We start from the raw sequence: 18,569 nt of genomic DNA, 5'->3' as shown, positions 1-18,569 counted from the left end.
ATTTTGTAGACCTCTATCATATTCCCTATTAGTTATCTCTTTTCCAAGCTGAACAGTCCCAGTCTTTTTAATCTCTCCTCATATGGAAGCTGTTCCATACTCTTAAGCATTTTTGTTGCCCTTCTTTGTACCTCTTCCAATTCTAATATATCTTTTTTGAGATGGGATGACTAAACCTGCACATAGTATTCAAGGTGTGGGCATACCATAGACTGTAGGGTGTCAGGGAGCTGGCACCCAGCCAATTGCCAGCAAGTCTCACGTATATAGAAGGGTAACAAAATGACCCTCAGTACTGGGCCCTCTGAGAGACCATCACACCCACAGAATGTCTCCAGCCAAATGACAAAAAAGCCTGCTCTGGGAACTTGCCACTGAGCCAATAAGAAGGTGCTTCTCTAACCACAGGATTTTTGCAGACTTCTACATCATAGAATACTAAACTGCATCACATTTCACATTATTCAGCACCACATATTAAAATATAAATTAAAGCTAAAATACCAATCAAATAGGGGATGTATACAGATTTCTTGATCAAACTTTTTACCATATCTATGTACATTTAATAATTTTTGGTTTAATCCTGGATTACATTTTCCTCTTTCTACACAAGTCTTTAAAAACTGATAAGACCCCCCCCAATGGTCTTACATGCCCAAACTTTATTCCAATTTCCCTTTATTCTATTTATTCAAAATAAATATTTCTTGGCAACCTTTTATATTTATTGGAAATTAGCACCTTTTAGCTTAAGCTGTATTAGAAACTCTTAATTTTAATAAAGTCTCGCCCAAATGTATTCCTCAGAATACACAAGCACAAACAAACAAATTGTAAAAATAGTTCACAGGGACATCATTTGTCAATTGTGAAGGAAGTTTAGGTTGCAGGGAATAGCAATATCACACAAACCCCTCATTTCCAGCAGGATTTAACAATGTATGTCCTTCCTCCACACACACATCTGTACCACCATCATCTCCCCTTGCTTCCATCTCTGTTACCTTGAAAACAGATTTAGGATACTCCCAGAATAAGCTCACCTATTGTCCCACCCAGAGTTCATCAAGAGTTCCCTAAAAAACATTCAATATTAACCAATCTGTTTTCCTGAGGTATGGGTCTCCAGGGGAGCTAGGAAATACCTGGAGGACACAGATACAGCCTTCCAATAAATGACTGACAAGCAGTACTCTTTTCCAAAACAAGGCACCTTTTTATTGGTGCAAATAATAAGAATCCTTAATACACTAACAAACTAACAATCCCCTTATTGATGTTATAAACACAAATCCCATATAACAAGTAAAAGAGCACCCCAAACCATATGACCTTACTGTTTGAAATGATTCTAAGTGGTTGCACCCTGTTACAGATGGCCAGTCTGTCATAGGCTGCTAACAGCAGTTTTTAAATGGTTTAAATCTCATACATTTCTTTCACTATCAACACACACTCATACATCTTTCTTAACCCAGACATATACACGTACTCACTAACACTATACTATGCTGTACTATACTATAATTATAATTGGCGGGTTTACTCTGTCTGCTGACACAGGACTCCTTCTGGTGTCGCTGCTTGCTACTGCTGCCTTCTTCAGGACTCCTCTTGTCCACTCTTCTCTCCTCAGCTCTATCTGCACTGTCTGCTACCCACTGACACATCGACTTTTACACTGTCCTGTCAAAACATTCTAGATGCCTTTTTTCCCCCAGTATACTACACTCACGTTTGTTTGAATGGCCAGGTGTTTTTTGTGAGCTTTACTGCACATGCTCAATACCAACATTCCACAAATGCTCAGTGCTGTCGTTTACCTCAGAGTTATGATCTGCTGACCTTTCCCCTACTTTTGGTTGCATATACTCTATAAATATCATGTGACCTGCAGCTTCCAATAGTGGAGTGACTCTTGCTTATTCAAAATGAAGTCTGAGGAATTTCTCTGCTATCATCTCCTACTTCCCGAAACAAGCATATATTCAAGCCAAAGAGCATACTATTTTATAGATATGCCACATTTAGCATATTGGATTTAATAAATAAAATAAAAACAACAATGGAGCATTAAGGAAACCTCTATTTTAAGTCTTTGAGAGGCAGTAGCTACAAATAAAATGTCCTTAAGATTCAATGTATTTTAAATGCTTTAGCAGTACTTATTTTGCATTAACTTACTTTGCACATTTAGCAAAATATAAAAAAAAAAAAATGAAACAGATGCAAACATCCACATTCACACACTTACCCAAACTTTTGAAGGTAACATGAAAAAACAGGGCATGAGGATAAGAGTTGCCCAGGATTTTAGGAGACATTTTCATGATTGTTTGAAATTTTTATTCAATGAAAATTTTGTATCCATTCTTTGTTAGTTGTCATGCATTTACCCATGTTAAAGCATATCATACATAAGCTCTCCCCAACCTCATCAGGCATTGCATTCCCACTGTTATTTTTCTAGTCACTTTTTCACGAAGGGCAGAAATACTAAATATATAAATACTTCCAAAGGCATCAGGAGGAATGGGTATACATACAGGCGCAAGACTGGTCATAACTGACTTAGATGAAGAACACTGTACCATAATCCAAATCTTCTGGTCTTTATATGTCTAGTGATATTTTAGAGAAGTACCTCCAAAGCAACAACAACTTTTGTTAGTGCCACGAGACACACATTGGAGCCTCACAGAATAGCAGTGACTAAACACCTAAAAGTAAGATGGGGAGCAAAGACATTGAGAGAATTGTGCTGTGGCACTGCTGCAAAACGCCATCAGATCCTTTGGACTAATAAAAAAAGCCCTGTGATATAATGAAAATATATCAACATCTTTACATTTGTACCAATATTTTATAGAGCTATCTGCAAAACAATTACTCCCCCACCCCATTTTATTTATCACCATACTGAAGTGGCCTCACAGAATTAATTGCCCTATGCAGATATAAAACTTTACATTGTATAGAGGCTTTAATACTGTAACTACTAGCACCACCCCAATCCTCTCTCATCCAACATTATGATTTTGTCCTACCGAAAGAGGAAGCGTCTGATTAAATGAAAATGCCAATACAATGTTTAAAAGAGAGACTATCCCAACTTGGAAAAAAAATAGCATTTGTTTTTAAAATTTTGCCTAAATGAATTGCCCAGTATGAAGAAACACCAATCAGACAAAAACTTCTCTAAATCTCTTTACAAATACAAGACATAGGACTTTTAGTAGGCTCATCATTTTGGAAATTGTGAAGAAAGTTTTAAATTCTGGGATACTGTATTAAAAAAACAACCCACCCCACCCCCACATTTACAGGGGGATTTTACAATTAAAACAAAATTTTAAAAGACAGGGACAGAGATAATCTCCAGTTTGGCACTGTCATCTAAAGAAACATCCCTCCCCCGCTTCTTTACCTGACCTTTCTTTTATCTACAACTACCATCTTCTGCTAACCACACGATTTTTAATCACATCAAATAAAGTTTTAAAATACAAACTATCCTAACTTCTAAAAGTTTAACATGAAAAAACAGGGTATAGGGATAAGAGAGCTGGCTTCGATTTTAGGGGAAATTTGACATTTGTTTGAAATACTTTTTAGTGAAACTACTGTATGCATTCTTCGTTAATTGTCAGGCTTTAGCACAGGCATTTGTCACACAGAAGCTCTCCCCAGCTTCATGAAGCTTTATTCCCCCTATTTTGCCAATCTTTCTAATCACTTTGTCCTGGCCTATCAGAAATAGTAACAATAAATAAATAAAACAACAGTAACAAAATCATTGGGAGGATTACATACTTGGTGATACTTTGTGATGGTATTTGTGCAGAGCAACAATTCCTTTTTTATCATCACATTGAAGAAGTCCTAAAGAGTCAAGTTTTCTCTGTTCTTATATAACACTTTACATTTTACTTTTACACAATGTGTCACCTCAGGCTAGTCTACACTAGAAGTGCTGCAGCGGCACAGCTGCACTGATATAGCTGCGCTGCTGTAATGCATCCGGTAAAGACGCACTTATGTCGATGGGCGAGAGTTCTTCCATTGGCATAATAAAACCACCTCCACAAGAGGTAGTAGACACCGACACTTAGGTTGGTGTAACTTATGTCACTCAGAGGGGTGGCTTATTCACACACCTGAGTGACACAAGTTACACTGACAGAAGGGGTAGTGTGTACAAGCCCCTAGATATTTTACAATGTCAAATAATACAAGACAGTAGACGATAGAAGTGAGAAATTACAGAAAACTGTTTTATGGTGAGTACAACTGTAATGCAGAGAAACTAAGTGGGGATTAAAAGGCATAATTGAAGTAGAAGAGGGTGTAATTGAAGAGGAGATTTGAAGCAAAGGGAAGCCAGCTGGTTCAGGGTACACCACTTTCCATAAACCCTCCCCCCCAATACAAGCACATAGGGCTCTTTTCAGTGGAACGGGTGCGTATGCCTTTGTTATTTAATGAACTGTAACCTTCCAACAAGTATAAACTATAAAATACAAAACAAAGTGTTCAAATGTCTTCACTCTCACTCCTTCCCTTTTTACAATGGTCTCCATTCCACTATGCACTGATCAGAAATTTCTCCTTACCTGGGAGGAGACCAGGCCTTTTAAAGCATTGTCCCTAAAACTATTGGCTAAGAAAGTACTGTGCAACCATCATATAAAAGAGGACACGCCATTCAAAAAAGTCTGAGAGTTAAAGATGGAGGCTCCTCACAGTCCTTTGAATTAAGCCTCACCAGCACTGACACTCAAACAGCTCATGAAGAGACACCAGACAGAGGAAACTGTGGGAACGGAAGGAACCAATATACCTTTGGCACAACCAGTGCGTGCCACTCTGGAAGCATGTCATGGAAGCAGGGCAACGAGGAAAGCAGCTGATGAAGGTTATCTAGACAGTGCAGAGGGGGAGCATGAGGCCAGACCGTTGACCCAGCTTTGGTTTAACATTCCAGATCCCAATCAGGATACCCCAATTCAAACAGAGGGGGGTGGGTTGGAGAGGGTTGGTAATAGGACCTGGCCATGCTAGCGGCCATGGCCAATGGACTCGCGTGTTCAGCTTCCAGCTGAAAGGTCGATGGAGTGAGACCATCCCAAGGCAAATTAAAAAAAAAAAAAAAAGCTGTGATCTAAAGAGGTCTCTTGACACACAAAGGAAAGGTTTTCAAGCACAGTATAAAAACTAATATGATGCCTTATCTGCATTTCTTATTTTAAATCTCACAGCAGCTGAGTGATGGTTCTTTAGAGACCTGGGAGAATGTGTCCGCCGAAAGCCATGAAGGAACAAACAGTTTGGGCCTGGCGTGCTTTTGCCCTCGCCCAAAACCAGATGCTCCATAGGCAGTGGTGCAGGAACAATTTTTATAGTGAGGGTATTGAGAGTCATTGAACCAAACTGAAAACCCTGTATATAATGGAAACCACTTCAAGCCAAGGGGTGTAGCAGCACTCCCAGAACCCCTACGTCCATAGGATACCAAAAGAAAAGGGGATGCTGATTCTATAGACACATACTATCTAACTCGGAGGAAGAAATCTGGCATGGAGGCTGTGCTAACCCATAACCGGTCAAACTGTTATGCTTTTGATTGTACAAGTTGCCATAAGCGGAATCATCATATATTGTCTGAAAGAGAAGCAGTCTGAGGACTGCCGAGATTGTGTCATAGATGCCCCAGGCCAGAGCAGCCATGACTGTGTGAGCTGGACTGCACATGATGTGAACCAAAAACTCCAAGATATTTGTGCCTGTTTAACCCAGGAATATTGTGCTCAAGCAGTGGAGTGGGTGAACAATGGGACAATGCTAGAGACCCAGATAAAGTGTTAGATGAAATAATCAGACCCTCAGATAAATGCTTAATGCAGAATCTTGAACCTTTTCTTCCTTCAGCAAATTACAAAGCCCTGTTGTGAAAAATAAATAAATAAAAGAACTGTTTGTAAAATACCTAAGTTAGAGGGTGCTTTGGGAACAAAACTGCTGATGCAAAAATAAAATAAAGTGAGGGGGAGACGGGGGCTGTAAATAAAATGTTAATTGCAAATGCCTGTGTGAAGCATGTTTTTCATGGGGCACCCCATTGTGGTCCCTGTGTCACATGAACAGATGGTCACTGAGCTCCTCAGCTCCTCATGCAAATCCTATGAAAATACAGCCCCATGCCTACAGCATCTGAGGCACCGGTTTGCCCCTAGCAGGCCAGGAAGCAACTTGAAGATAAGACTCAAGACCTGAACTTGATTCAATATTCTATGGGAAACCAGAGTAGAGACTGAGGGCAGGCCTGAGTTGTCCATGCATAGCCTTTGTCGAGAGAAGTGCTGCAGTGTTCTGTACAAGCTGGAATTTCCTAAGTGCTGACGCTTTCATTCCCAGATCTATTGCACTGTTGTAGTCCAGCCAACAGATGACAAAGGTGTGAATAACAACTGAGGCCAGCTTCTTGTCTGTCAGGATGGGACAGAGTCTCCTAGTCAACTAGAGATAAGAGAAAGCATTACTCACAGGGGCAGCTATGTGAGAGCTTAGTGTCAACAAGGAATCCAAGAGAGCTCCCACACTACACAGGGAACTGGGCAATTGCAGGTAATTGATTTAGATGTAGGAGCTGATCACAGGACATTCAGAGCTTTCTGAGATGTAATAATCAAATCCCATCACAACATGGAAATCTTATCTCAGCCTCCTGCTTTGCATGACTCTGTCCCAGAAAGGTGGTTCCATTCTCTGCTTTGATAACCATTACATATCCCCATTACACGGCCACTCCAGCCTGGCCTGACTCGCTGAGACTGTGGGAACCGGCAGAGATGTCATTCACTTGGCCCATCCCTAATTAGAACACTTCTGTGGTTTCTCCCCTGTGTGGATTCTCTGATGTGAAAAAAGGTAGGTGCTCCGAGTGAAGGTTTTCCCACACTCGGTGCACTTATAGGGCCGCTCTCCCGTGTGGGTTCTCTGGTGTATAATAAGGTCCGAACGCAGACAGAAGCCTTTCCCGCACTCGGGGCATTTGTAGGGCCTCTCTCCCGTGTGGGTTCTCTGGTGTTTTCTAAAATGAGATCGATCACTGAAGGTTTTTGCACAGGTCAGGCATATGTAAGGTCTCTCCCCCGTGTGGGTTCTGTGGTGTGTAACCAGGTACGAGCGCCTCCTGAAGCTTTTCCCACACTCGGGACATTTGTAGGGCATCTCTCCTGTGTGGATTCGCTGGTGTGTATTAAAATGTGACTTGTCACTGAAGCTTTTCCCGCAGTCGGGGCATTTGTAGGGTCGCTCTCCTGTGTGGGTTCTCTGGTGTATAACTAGGTACGAGTTCCGACTGAAGCTTTTCTCGCACTGTGGGCATTTGTAGGGCTTCTCTCCCGTGTGGATCCTCTGGTGGGTCTTAAATTGCGACCTATCACCGAAACATCTCTCGCAGGTCAGGCATTTGTAGGGTCTCTCCCCAGTGTGGGTTCTCTGGTGAATGACAAGGTGTGAACTCTGACTGAAGCTCTTCCCACACTCGGGGCATTTGTAGGGTCTCTCTCCCGTGTGGGTTCTCTGATGGGAAGTAAGGAGGTGGTACTGAGGGAAACTTTTCCCACAGTCAGTGCATATGTAGGATTTCTGCCCCAAGTGAATTCTCTGGTGAAGATTGAGGTCTGAGCTCTTGCTGAAGCTTTTCTCACAGTCCAGGCACTTATAGGGGTTCTCTCCCATGTGGATTTTCTGGTGAATAATAAGAACGGATCTCCAACGGAAGCTCTTCCCACACTCACCGCAGGTGAAGGGTCCCTCTCCAGCAGGGATTCTCGGTTGAACAATATCTCTGATTTCCTCTACCCTTCTGCTCCTCTGAGTGGATTTACCCCATCTACCCCCTGGCTGGTTTCTCTGCGGCCTCTCTGGCCTCCGCTTCCTCTCACGGACTTCTCCCTGCTCAGGACTCTGGGAAACATGCCCTTCGGCTCTTCCCGATACCATCGTGTATGGTTCCACTTGATCAGGACCTTCCTGATGAAGATTTTCTTCGTTGTTCCCACTCACCGTCCCATTACCTGCTGGGACAGAGAGAGAATCCAGACAGGAATCACTCCCTTTGCTGGGGAGACAGAGAACAGCAAAAAGAGGTATGGCACAGGGGGGAAAATATACCCAAATGACTACTGGGGACCAATAAAATAGGATCTGAATCACCTCACAAACCCTTCCACAGAGGGAGAGAGCTGGTGACCAATTCCACCTCCTTGTCCCATCTGAATATTGATGAGGGCAGCAGCTATAGGGTTACACAGAACTGGTGAAACTGCCCAAGGATAAAAATAATGGTTTCTGAGTCAATTTAGTTGTCACCTCACCTGTGTGAATATTTCTCAGGATTTCTTTTTCCTCGTAACGTTGGAGATCAGGGACCCATGGCTTCTCCTCACATTCCAGCCGGGAGATCATGTCAGATTTGGAAATTGGAAATCCTGCTTGGGGGGCAAGGAAACAAGTGTTGATCTTGTTCATTAGGGTCAGAGCTGTTACTACTTCGAGATCCCTGATCTAAGTAGAAAAACCCAGAAAGGCTCCTTCCTCTCCCTCCCCCAACCCTACAGAGACTGGGCTATAAGAACATAAGAACGGCCGTACTGGGTCAGACCAAAGGTCCATCTAGCCCAGTATCCTGTCTACCGACAGTGGCCAATACCAGGTGCCCCAGAGGGAGTGAACCTAACAGGTAATGATCAAGTGATCTCTCTCCTGCCATCCTTCTCCACCCTCTGACAAACAGAGGCTAGGGACACCATTCCTTACCCATCCTGGCTAATAGCCATTAATGGACTTAACCTTCATGAATTTATCCAGTTCTCTTTTAAATGCTGTTATAGTCCTAGCCTTCACAACCTCCTCAGGCAAGGAGTTCCACAAGTTGACTGTGCGCCATGTGAAGAAGAACTTCCTTTTATTTGTTTTAAACCTGTTGTCCATTAATTTCATTTGGTGGACCCTAGTTCTTGTATTATGGGTATAAGTAAATAACTTTTCCCTATCCACATCACTCATGATTTTATATATCTCTACCATATCCCCCCTTAGTCTCCACTTTTCCAAGCTGAAAAGTCCTAGCCTCTTTAATCTTTTCTCATATGGGACCCATTCCAAACCCCTAATCATTTTAGTTGCCCTTCTCTGAACCTTTTCTAGTGCCAGTATATCTTTTTTGAGATGAAACCATATCTGTACGCAGTATTCAAGATGTGGGCGTACCATCGATTTATATAAGGGCAATTATATACTCTCCGTCTTATTCTCTATCCCCCTTTTAATGATTCCTAACATCCTGTTTGCCTTTTTGACTGCCTCTGCACACTGCATGGACATCTTCAGAGAACTATGATGACTCCAAGATCTTTTTCCTGATTCATGGTAGCTAAATTAGCCCCCATCATATTGTATGTATAGTTGGGGTTATTTTTTCCAATGTGCATTACTTTACATTTATCCACATTAAATTTCATTTGCCCTTTTGTTGCCCCATCACTTAGTTTTGTGAGATCTTTTTACTATACATCATAAAAGATCCAATGAGGCACTATTTTTGAGCAAGGGTTCAACCACTCTGCCTAGGGAATGGCCCTAACTTATTCCCATGAGGAGTTGAGCATAGTTGCTACACTCTTTAGGTATCTGGGGTACAACCAAGTCTCCATCGCTGTCAATTATAACCCCTCCATCCCTCCATACACACACACACCTCCACAACACAAACCAGAGCAGGAAAACATTAAGGGCTGGTAAAAAAATCCACACCCCTGAACGACTTAGTTAAGCCAACCTAAGTCTCTGTGCAGGCAGCACTAGGTTGACGGAAGAATTCTGTCAATCCAGCAACCGCCTCTCAGGGAGGTAGATTACCTATAGCAATGGGAGTTCTCTGAAGCACTACAGCAGTACACCTGCAGCTGTGCCGCTGTAGGGTTTTAAGTGTAGACACAGCCTTAGGGAACCAAAAGGGATATATTCAGATAATGGAAGGAGAGCATGTGTCCAAGGAAGCATACATGGAAATAGCACAAGCAGGTAGGGACAAACTCAGGAAAGCCAAGGGAAAGAATGAGTTATAGCTAGCAAGGAATGTTAGAGACAACTAAGAAGGGGTTCTATAAATATGTCAGGCAAAATAGAAAGATCAAGGACGGTGTGAGTCCACTGCTCAGTGGAGAAGGTGAGCTGGTAACGGAAGATGATAGGAAAGCAGAGGTGCTCAATGCCTACTTTGCTTCAGTCTTCTCACAAAAAATAACATGGATGATTATCGAAGTTACCATAGATAATAAAGGGGAAGGGCTGCAGATCAGGATAAATAAAGAACATGTCAGAGATCTTCTGCCAATTAGAATGAATTCAAATCAGCAGGGCCGGATGCTATTCACCACAGGCTGCTGAAGGAATTAGCTGAAGAAATCTCGGAGTCACTGGCAATAACATCTGCAAACTCATGGATGACAGGAGAGGTCCCAGATAACTGGAGCAGGGCTAACGTAATGCCCATCTTTAATGGCAGGTCTATACTATGGCAGGGATTGACACTCTGAGATCAATCCACCGGCTATCAATTTAGCGGGTCTAGTAAAAACCCGCCAAATCGACTGCAGATCACTCTCCATTCGACCCCTGTACTCTACCCCCGACGAGAAGAGTAAGGTAAGTCGACGGGAGATTTTCTCCCGCTGACCCCTTGCAGCGTAGACCTCACGATAGCTCAACCTAAGGTATGTCAACTCCAGTTACATTATTCACGTAGCTGGAGTTGTGTTGCGTAGTGTAGGTTGATTTACCGCAGAAGTGTAGACATAGCCTAAAAAGGGGAAAAAGGAGGAGCCGGGGAACTATAGACCAGTCAGCCTGACTTCAATACCTGGGAAGTTACTAGAGCAATGTATAAAACATTCAATTTTCACATACCTGGAGGATGATGTGGTGATCACTAGCAGCCAGCATGGATTTACCAAGAAGAAATCATTCCAAACCAGCTTGATTTCCTTCTGTGACAAGGTAACTAGTTTGGTGGATGGGAGAATACGGTGGACATAATATACCTGGACTTCAGCAAGGCTTCTGACAATCCCACATGACATTCTGATAAGTAAGCTGAAGAAATGTGAGCTTGGTGGCACTACCATTAAGTGGATACATAATTGGTTAAACAACCACAAAGAGTAACTATTAATGGAATGATGTCAGATTGGAAGGAGGTCTCAAGTGGGGTTCAAAGGGATCTGTTCTGGGCCCGGTGTTGTTTAACATCTTTATTAATGGCCCGGATATAGGTATATAGAGCATATTGATCAAATGTGCAGATGACACAAAGCGGGGGGAGAGGGAGAGTTGCCAACACTTTGGAGGACAGAGCTAAAATTCAGAGGGATCTTGACAAATTGGAGAGCTGGGCTATAGACAACAAAATGAAATTCAACAAAGACAAATGTAAGGTGCTAAACTTAGGGTAGAGAAACCAAATGCACAAATACAGAATGAGGGATAATTGGTTTGGCAGCAGCATGGCTGAGAAGGATCTGGGAATTGTGGTGGATCACAACCTCAACACAAGTCAGCAATGTGATGCTGTTGCAAAAAAAAGCAAAGCAATTTTAGGTTGCATTAACAGAGGCATAGTGCAAGTCATGGGAGGTGACAGTACAGCTCTATTCAACACTGGTTTGGCCTCAGCTGGAGTACTGTGTCCAATTTAGGTCACCAAGGTATAGAAAGGATGTCAAGAAACTGGAAAGGACCCAGAGGTGAGCGATCAAAGGGATGGAATGCAAGCCATCTGAGCAAAGGCTGAAGGAACTGGGTATGTTTAGTTTGGAAAAGAGGAGATGAAGGGGGGACATGACAGCGGTCTTCAAATACTTGAAAGTTGCCATAAAAAAGATGGAGAAAAGTTGTTCTCTCTTGTCACAGAGGGAAGGACAAGAGGCAGTGGGTTCAAACTACAGCATAGCAGATTTAGACTAAATCTCAGGAAAAAATTCCTAACTATAAGAACAGTCAGACAATGGAACAGATGCCTCGGGAGGTTGTGGAAGCTCCTTCATTGGAGGTTTTCAAAACAAGGCTGGATAGCCATCTGTCTTGGATGGTTTAGACACAACAAATCCTGCATCTTGGCAGGGGGTAAGACTAGATGACCCTTGTGGTCCCTTCTAACCCTATGATTTAGACTGTGAGCTCTTTGGGGTGGGGACTCTCTCACTGTGGGTCTGTGCAGTGCCTAACTCAAAGGGGCCGTGATCACTGATTGGGGCCTTTAGGTGCTGCCCAAATATGAGTCGCCAAGAAATAAACAGAGGAAATGCCACCCAGGGCCTGGAAAGAAAATCACTAGACACCTGCCCTCAGTCTGGAACAGAGAGCAAAAAGTTTTCTGTCATGGGGTCATGATGGAAGAGCAGTAGGGTACATCCAATGGCTGGTCAATGGTCATTCAGCCCTTCCCATCATCCATGAGACCTGTTCTGCCCCCGCAGAGTCCTGAGTCTGAGTGCAATGTGAAACACAAAGACCAGCCTTCCTCTCTCTTCCCTCCCCCACCCCCCATTGCAGCAATATATCCCACCAAATTCGTCTGGACCATAAATAAACCCTTGCTCAGCCCCATGACACTGCTCCGTGCCCTTCCTGGCTGGTGGAAGAGAGTTGAGAACATCTGGGGCCTCCCACTAACAAAGCTGGCTGAGGCAGACCACAAACAAGATGGAGAAGTGCATTTGAAAACTGGCCGTTGGGGACCTGGGCAGAGCCGAGTCATGAAACACTTGTCTATCTCGGAGGCTCCAAAGGATGTTAGCCCTGGAAACAGGAGGAAACTGAGTTTGTCCCACTTGAAAACCTTAGTTATGGGAAGGCTAGCATCGTTATGTCCCTGCATCTTCTTTCCTGGGGTATTGAGGGGCCAGTCTCTCACACAGGGGATCTGGGACTATCATGTGAAATCTGGGGGACCAGCGAAGAAGCATGCACATAAACTGACCAAGATGCTCCAGACGCACCCCCCACCCTCGCAACACACACACTTTATAATACCCAAGGGGACAGGAATCCTTACCCAGCGAGGTAACAGTTTCATAATTCTCCTGCATGACGCCCCAGTAAAATGCTCTCTGACTCAGGTCCAGCAGAGCCCACTCTTCCTCCGTGAAATACACAGCCACTTCCTCAAAGGTCACTGGTTCCACTGCAGACATTTCCCTTCCCTTCCCTCTGGGGGATGGGACAATCTGGACTTGAATGTTACTCTGCAGCCTATCAGGGTGAGAAGGACAATTAGTCCATTTCACACCCTAATTCCCCCCAGGTTCTTTCTCTGCAGACACATTCTAGATTCTGCCACGTGGGGAAACAGTTCCACAAAGATTTTCAAAATCAGCAACATCAAGTTAGTCCCAAAATCAGTGCTTAATTTGTGTCAGGGCTGAGCACCGGCACCTCTAGCCTTGGCAGTTCATAGTCCCTGCACCTCTGGCCTTGCTGCATCAGTTACGAATGGAAAAAAATTGCTTGAGCCTGAGTACCTCTTACATTACAAATTAAGCACTGCCCAAAATCCACATTCATTTCTCTCAATAAGTCGTCTGAGATTCCAAAATGCTCAGCCAGAAACATTGGAATTCAGTTCCGAATGTCTTTTATTCAGGTGCCTGAACACAGACTTAGACACCTACCTTTAGGCTCTTGTATTTCAAGACCCTGACCTGGTCACTTTATTCCAGTGGAGGTGCCGCCTCTCCCACCAGGACTAATCCGATTGAGGCAAAACAGAGATTTAAGTGAAGTCAATGGGCCCGCTCACATGGCCAAAGACAAGCATATAAGTAAGTGTTTACCGGATTAGATCTGAAGTTAGTACACAAATCATATCAAAAAGAAAAAAAATCAGTGTATATGCACAATGGAGATTTACCAACCCTTATAACAAAGCAATATCAAAACAGCTCTTTGAATATTATAGAGACGCGAATGTCTGAGCCAGAAATTCTGTCAAATGTAGTTTAGAGCCAAAATTTTTAACATGTAAGGGCTGTTGAAAATCCGATTAAACTTTTTTATGCATAGTGCTTCTTTTCCATCCTGCCCCGTCTCAAAAACAGGCTGAGTGTCTTTTCCTCAATGTTTCTACAATAAATTCACCTCTGGACAGAAATTTTCAACCCTAAAGATGAGCATACGATTTGCCAGACTGAATCAGACCCAAGATCCATAAGCAAAGGAACTGGTTCCTTCAGGCTAAAGTTGTTCAGCCAAAGAGCAGAATCCCAGGAGCCACTTTGGGGGATCCCCCTAAAACTGTCCTAAGGGAAGCAGATCCCCCCAGCAGTGCAGGGACAAGGCAGAGGCAGGAACTGACTTTTCCCCTCCATGCTCCTCCCCTTGTCCCAGGAAAGTCAATCTGCCCCGGGGTGCTGCAGGAAATGGAGCTGGGCAGGGATGGGAACCTCCCACCCCACTCATTGCTCCTGCTGCCCCTGCCAGTCTCTGTCCCGTCTCCCTCCTGCCCCCTCGGGCTGGGAGACTCGGTCCCTGGCCCGGACCGGGGCGTTCGCTCTCCGGAGCTGGCTCGGCTCCTGCAAGCGCTCAGGGGGGCAGAGCGGGGGGGGGGGGGATCAGGGAGGGCAGCAGCTCTGGGACTCGCAGACCCCCGCCCCCCCGGGAGCAGAGCTGGGGCGAGAAGGGGCCGTTGGTGCAGAGTCACTTTCCTGCCCGGCCCCAGCCCTTTCCCCGGGTCTCTCCCCTCACCTGCAGGCTCCGGCTCAGGGGCTGGTGTCGGCAGAGCTGATTCCAGCCCCCGGAGAAAGTCCCCCCGGCTGGGCACAGAGCGGCGCTAGGGAAGGTCTCTCCCCGCACACACCCCGCGGAGCAGCAGCGGCTCAACCCGGCCTCCCGGCTCACAATGGAGGCGGCAGCAGCGTCTGACCCGGGAAGCTCAGCCCCGGATCTGCGGGTGGAGAGCAGGAGGCTGGAGCCAGACGGATGCTCAGTAACAGCTGCTGAAGCCGCTGCCCTCACTCTGCCCGTACTCCCCCCAGACTCTGTTTCCGGCTATCAAAGAGGGTAAAAGGGGGGGAAGATGCAGGGTGCTCAGGGAAAGGCGAGGCAGAGAGAGGCCAAATCAGGGTCCAGGCGCTGCCGGATGGGGGCAGAGGGGATGAAAGTTACTGCAAAGGAGGTGAGCTAACTTATTTCCGGGTCTGCCAAACGGAGGAGCTTGTGCTCCTGGCTGGCTGGCTGGAACATCTCAGCTCCCCCTCCCCAGACCTGGGTGTTAAAGGCGCAGGGTCACGCTGTGCCTAGGCAAGGCAGTTCTTCTCTGTCTGAAACGGCCAGCTGAGCTGCTGAAGGAGACCGGAGTCAGTGGAATATTGTTGTAAACAACCACACACACACAACACAAACATGCACAAGTGCACACACACAACACATACAACGCACACACAGAACACAACACACACAACACACAGATAAATCATCATTTTCATGTGGTTTTGGTGTTTAAAAAACTTCTTTGGCAATTTCTGTGGCTGTAACATGCGGGCACGTCCAGCCTCATAGTAGTTCACTTGTTTGACTTCTTGGAGTTCTGATTGCCAGGATTGGCCTCCCTTTCCTGTAATCCACTGTCAATGTAGCGTCACTCCTTTTAATTATGTAACGTTTGCAATTATTTTTGACTCATTGATTTTACAGCGCCAACGTTTATTTTATTTATGTATTTTATTATTTACAGACAGATATCATCTTCCTTTCCAAATGCAAACGGATGGACATCATACATAAATAACTAACCCTCCACACAAATGGACTTTACTAAAATAAGACAGGAGATCTACATTACACACTTCACCTCTCTACAAAGGAAAAAGGACTGTAAGCTGTCTAAAATCCTACCTGCCACATGGGGCCACAACAGGGGTACCCCTAACTCACCCAGCAATATCGTCAATTTATCCAGTTACACACTCAACCCAGCAGCAGAGTCTGTCCTATCTCGGGGACCCTCCTTTTGCCCCAGCACCCCCACGAACATGATACAGTTCTGTGGTGATCTGGAAGCCTACTTTCGCCGCCTCCAACTCAAAGAATACTTTCATGATAACACTGAACAGCGCACTGATACACAGATACCCTCCCACCAACAACACAGGAAGAAGAACTCCACATGGACTCCTCCTGAGGGTCGAAATGACAGTCTGGACCTATACATAGAATGCTTCCGCCGATGTGCACAAGCAGAAATTGTGGAAAAACAACATTGCTTGCCTCATAACCTAAGTCGTGCAGAACGCAATGCCATCCACAGCCTCAGAAACCACCCTGACATTATCATCAAAGAGGCTGATAAAGGAGGTGCTGTTGTCATCATGAACAGGTCTGACTACCAGAAGGAGGCTGCCAGACAACTCTCCAATACCAAATTCTACAGGCCACTTTCCTCAGATCCCACTGAGGAATACACTAAGAAACTGCACCATCTACTCAGGACACTTCCTAAACTAACACAGGAACAAATCAACATACCCTTAGAGCCCCGACCAGGGTTATTCTATCTACTACCTAAGATCCACAAACCTGGAAATCCTGGACGCCCCATCATCTCGGGCATTGGCACTCTCACTGAAGGACTGTCTGGATATGTGGACTCCCTACTCAGACCCTACGCCACCAGCACTCCCAGCTATCTCCGTGACACCACAGATTTCTGAGAAAACTACAATGCATTGGTGACCTCCCAGAAAACACCATCCTACCCACCATGGATGTAGAGGCTCTCCACACAAACATCCCACATACAGATGGAATACAAGCTGTCAGGAACAGTATCCCTGATGATGACACAGCACAACTTATTGCTGAGCTCTGTGACTTTATCCTCACGCACAATTATTTCAAATTTGGTGACAATATATACCTCCAGGCCAGTGGCACCACTATGGGCACCCGCATGGCCCCACAATATGCCAACATTTTTATGGCTGACCTGGAACAACGCTTCCTCAGCTCTCGTCCACTCATGCCCCTTCTCTACCTACGCTATATTGATGACATCTTCATCATCTGGACCCATGGGAAGGAGACCCTGGAAGAATTCCACCATGCTTTCAACAGCTTCCACCCCACCATCAACCTCAGCCTGGACCAATCTACACAGGAGGTCCACTTCCTAGACACCACCGTACAAATAAGTGATGGCCACATTAACACCACCCTATACCGAAAACCCACTGACCGCTATGCCTACCTTCATGCCTCCAGCTTCCACCCCGGTCACACCACACGATCCATCGTCTACAGCCAAGCACTGAGGTACAATCGCATCTGCTCCAACCCCTCAGACAGAGACCAACACCTACAAGATCTTCACCAAGCATTCTCAAAACTACGATACCCACACAAGGAAATAAAGAAACAAATCAACAGAGCCAGATGTGTACGCAGAAGCCTCCTGCTACAAGACAGGCCCAGAAGAGAAACCAACAGAACTCCACTGGCCATCACCTACAGTCCTCAGCTTAAACCTCTCCAACGCATCATCAGTGATCTACAACCCATCCTGGACAATGATCCCTCACTTTCACAGACCTTGGGAGGCAGGCCAGTCCTCGCCCACAGACAACCTGCCAACCTTAAGCATATTCTCACCAGCAACCACGCACCGCACCATAACAACTCTAACTCAGGAACCAACCCATGCAACAAACCTCGATGTCAACTCTGCCCACATATCTACACCAGCAACATCATCACAGGACCTAACCAGATCAACTACAACATCACCGGCTCATTCACCTGCACGTCCACCAATGTTATATATGCCATCATATGCCAGCAATGCCCCTCTGCTATGTACATTGGCCAAACTGGACAGTCACTACGCAAGAGGATAAATGGACACAAGTCAGATATCAGGAATGGCAATATACAAAAACCTGTAGGAGAACACTTCAACCTCCCTGGCCACACAATAGCAGATGTAAAGGTAGCCATCTTACAGCAAAAAAACTTCAGGACCAGACTCCAAAGAGAAACTGCTGAGCTCCAGTTCATTTGCAAATTTGACACCATCAGATCAGGATTAAACAAAGACTGTGAATGGCTATCCAACTACAGAAACAGTTTCTCCTCCCTTGGTGTTCACACCTCAACTGCTAGCAGAGCACCTCACCCTCCCTGATTGATCTAACCTCGTTATCTCGACACTGATTTATACATGCCTCTGGAGATTTCCATTACTTGCATCTGAAGAAGTGAGGTTCTTACCCACGAAAGCTTATGCTCCCAGTACTTCTGTTAGTCTCAAAGGTGCCACAGGACCCTCTGTTGCTTTTTACAGATTCAGACTAACACGGCTACCCCTCTGATACTTAACATTTATTTTGGTTCACATTTTGTGCAGATGACTTGACTGTTGCTACTTTAATGATTATAATAGCAAATAATCATGAGCAATATAATTGTTAAGATTGATGATTAATATTAAATTATGCAAATAGCTTAAG

At 44.8% G+C, this 18,569-nt stretch overlaps 2 protein-coding genes across 2 annotated transcripts in view; both read right to left on the bottom strand.

Moving 5' to 3' along the window:
- Positions 1–8,454, bottom strand: part of LOC128848312 (zinc finger protein 501-like) — a 38,247-nt gene extending 29,793 nt beyond the window's left edge. The window contains exon 1 of the mRNA XM_054048252.1: positions 8,385–8,454. The gene's annotated coding sequence lies outside the window, so the exon portion shown is untranslated. The remainder of the gene's footprint in view (positions 1–8,384) is intronic.
- Positions 1–18,569, bottom strand: part of LOC128847896 (zinc finger protein 271-like) — a 49,548-nt gene that overhangs the window by 7,988 nt on the left and 22,991 nt on the right. The window contains exons 4-7 of the mRNA XM_054047626.1: positions 14,965–15,010; positions 13,124–13,358; positions 8,385–8,501; positions 1,550–8,087 (exon numbers count right to left, since the gene is read on the bottom strand). Of these exons, the coding sequence (XP_053903601.1) occupies positions 6,874–8,087; positions 8,385–8,501; positions 13,124–13,358; positions 14,965–15,010 (1,612 nt within the window). The 3' untranslated portion in view covers positions 1,550–6,873. The remainder of the gene's footprint in view (positions 1–1,549; positions 8,088–8,384; positions 8,502–13,123; positions 13,359–14,964; positions 15,011–18,569) is intronic.

This window comes from Malaclemys terrapin, chromosome 13, assembly GCF_027887155.1.
Source record: "Malaclemys terrapin pileata isolate rMalTer1 chromosome 13, rMalTer1.hap1, whole genome shotgun sequence".
Lineage (NCBI taxonomy): Eukaryota > Metazoa > Chordata > Testudines > Emydidae > Malaclemys > Malaclemys terrapin.
Note: the sequence above shows the minus strand (reverse complement) of the source record. Positions and strands in the feature narration are given on the sequence as shown.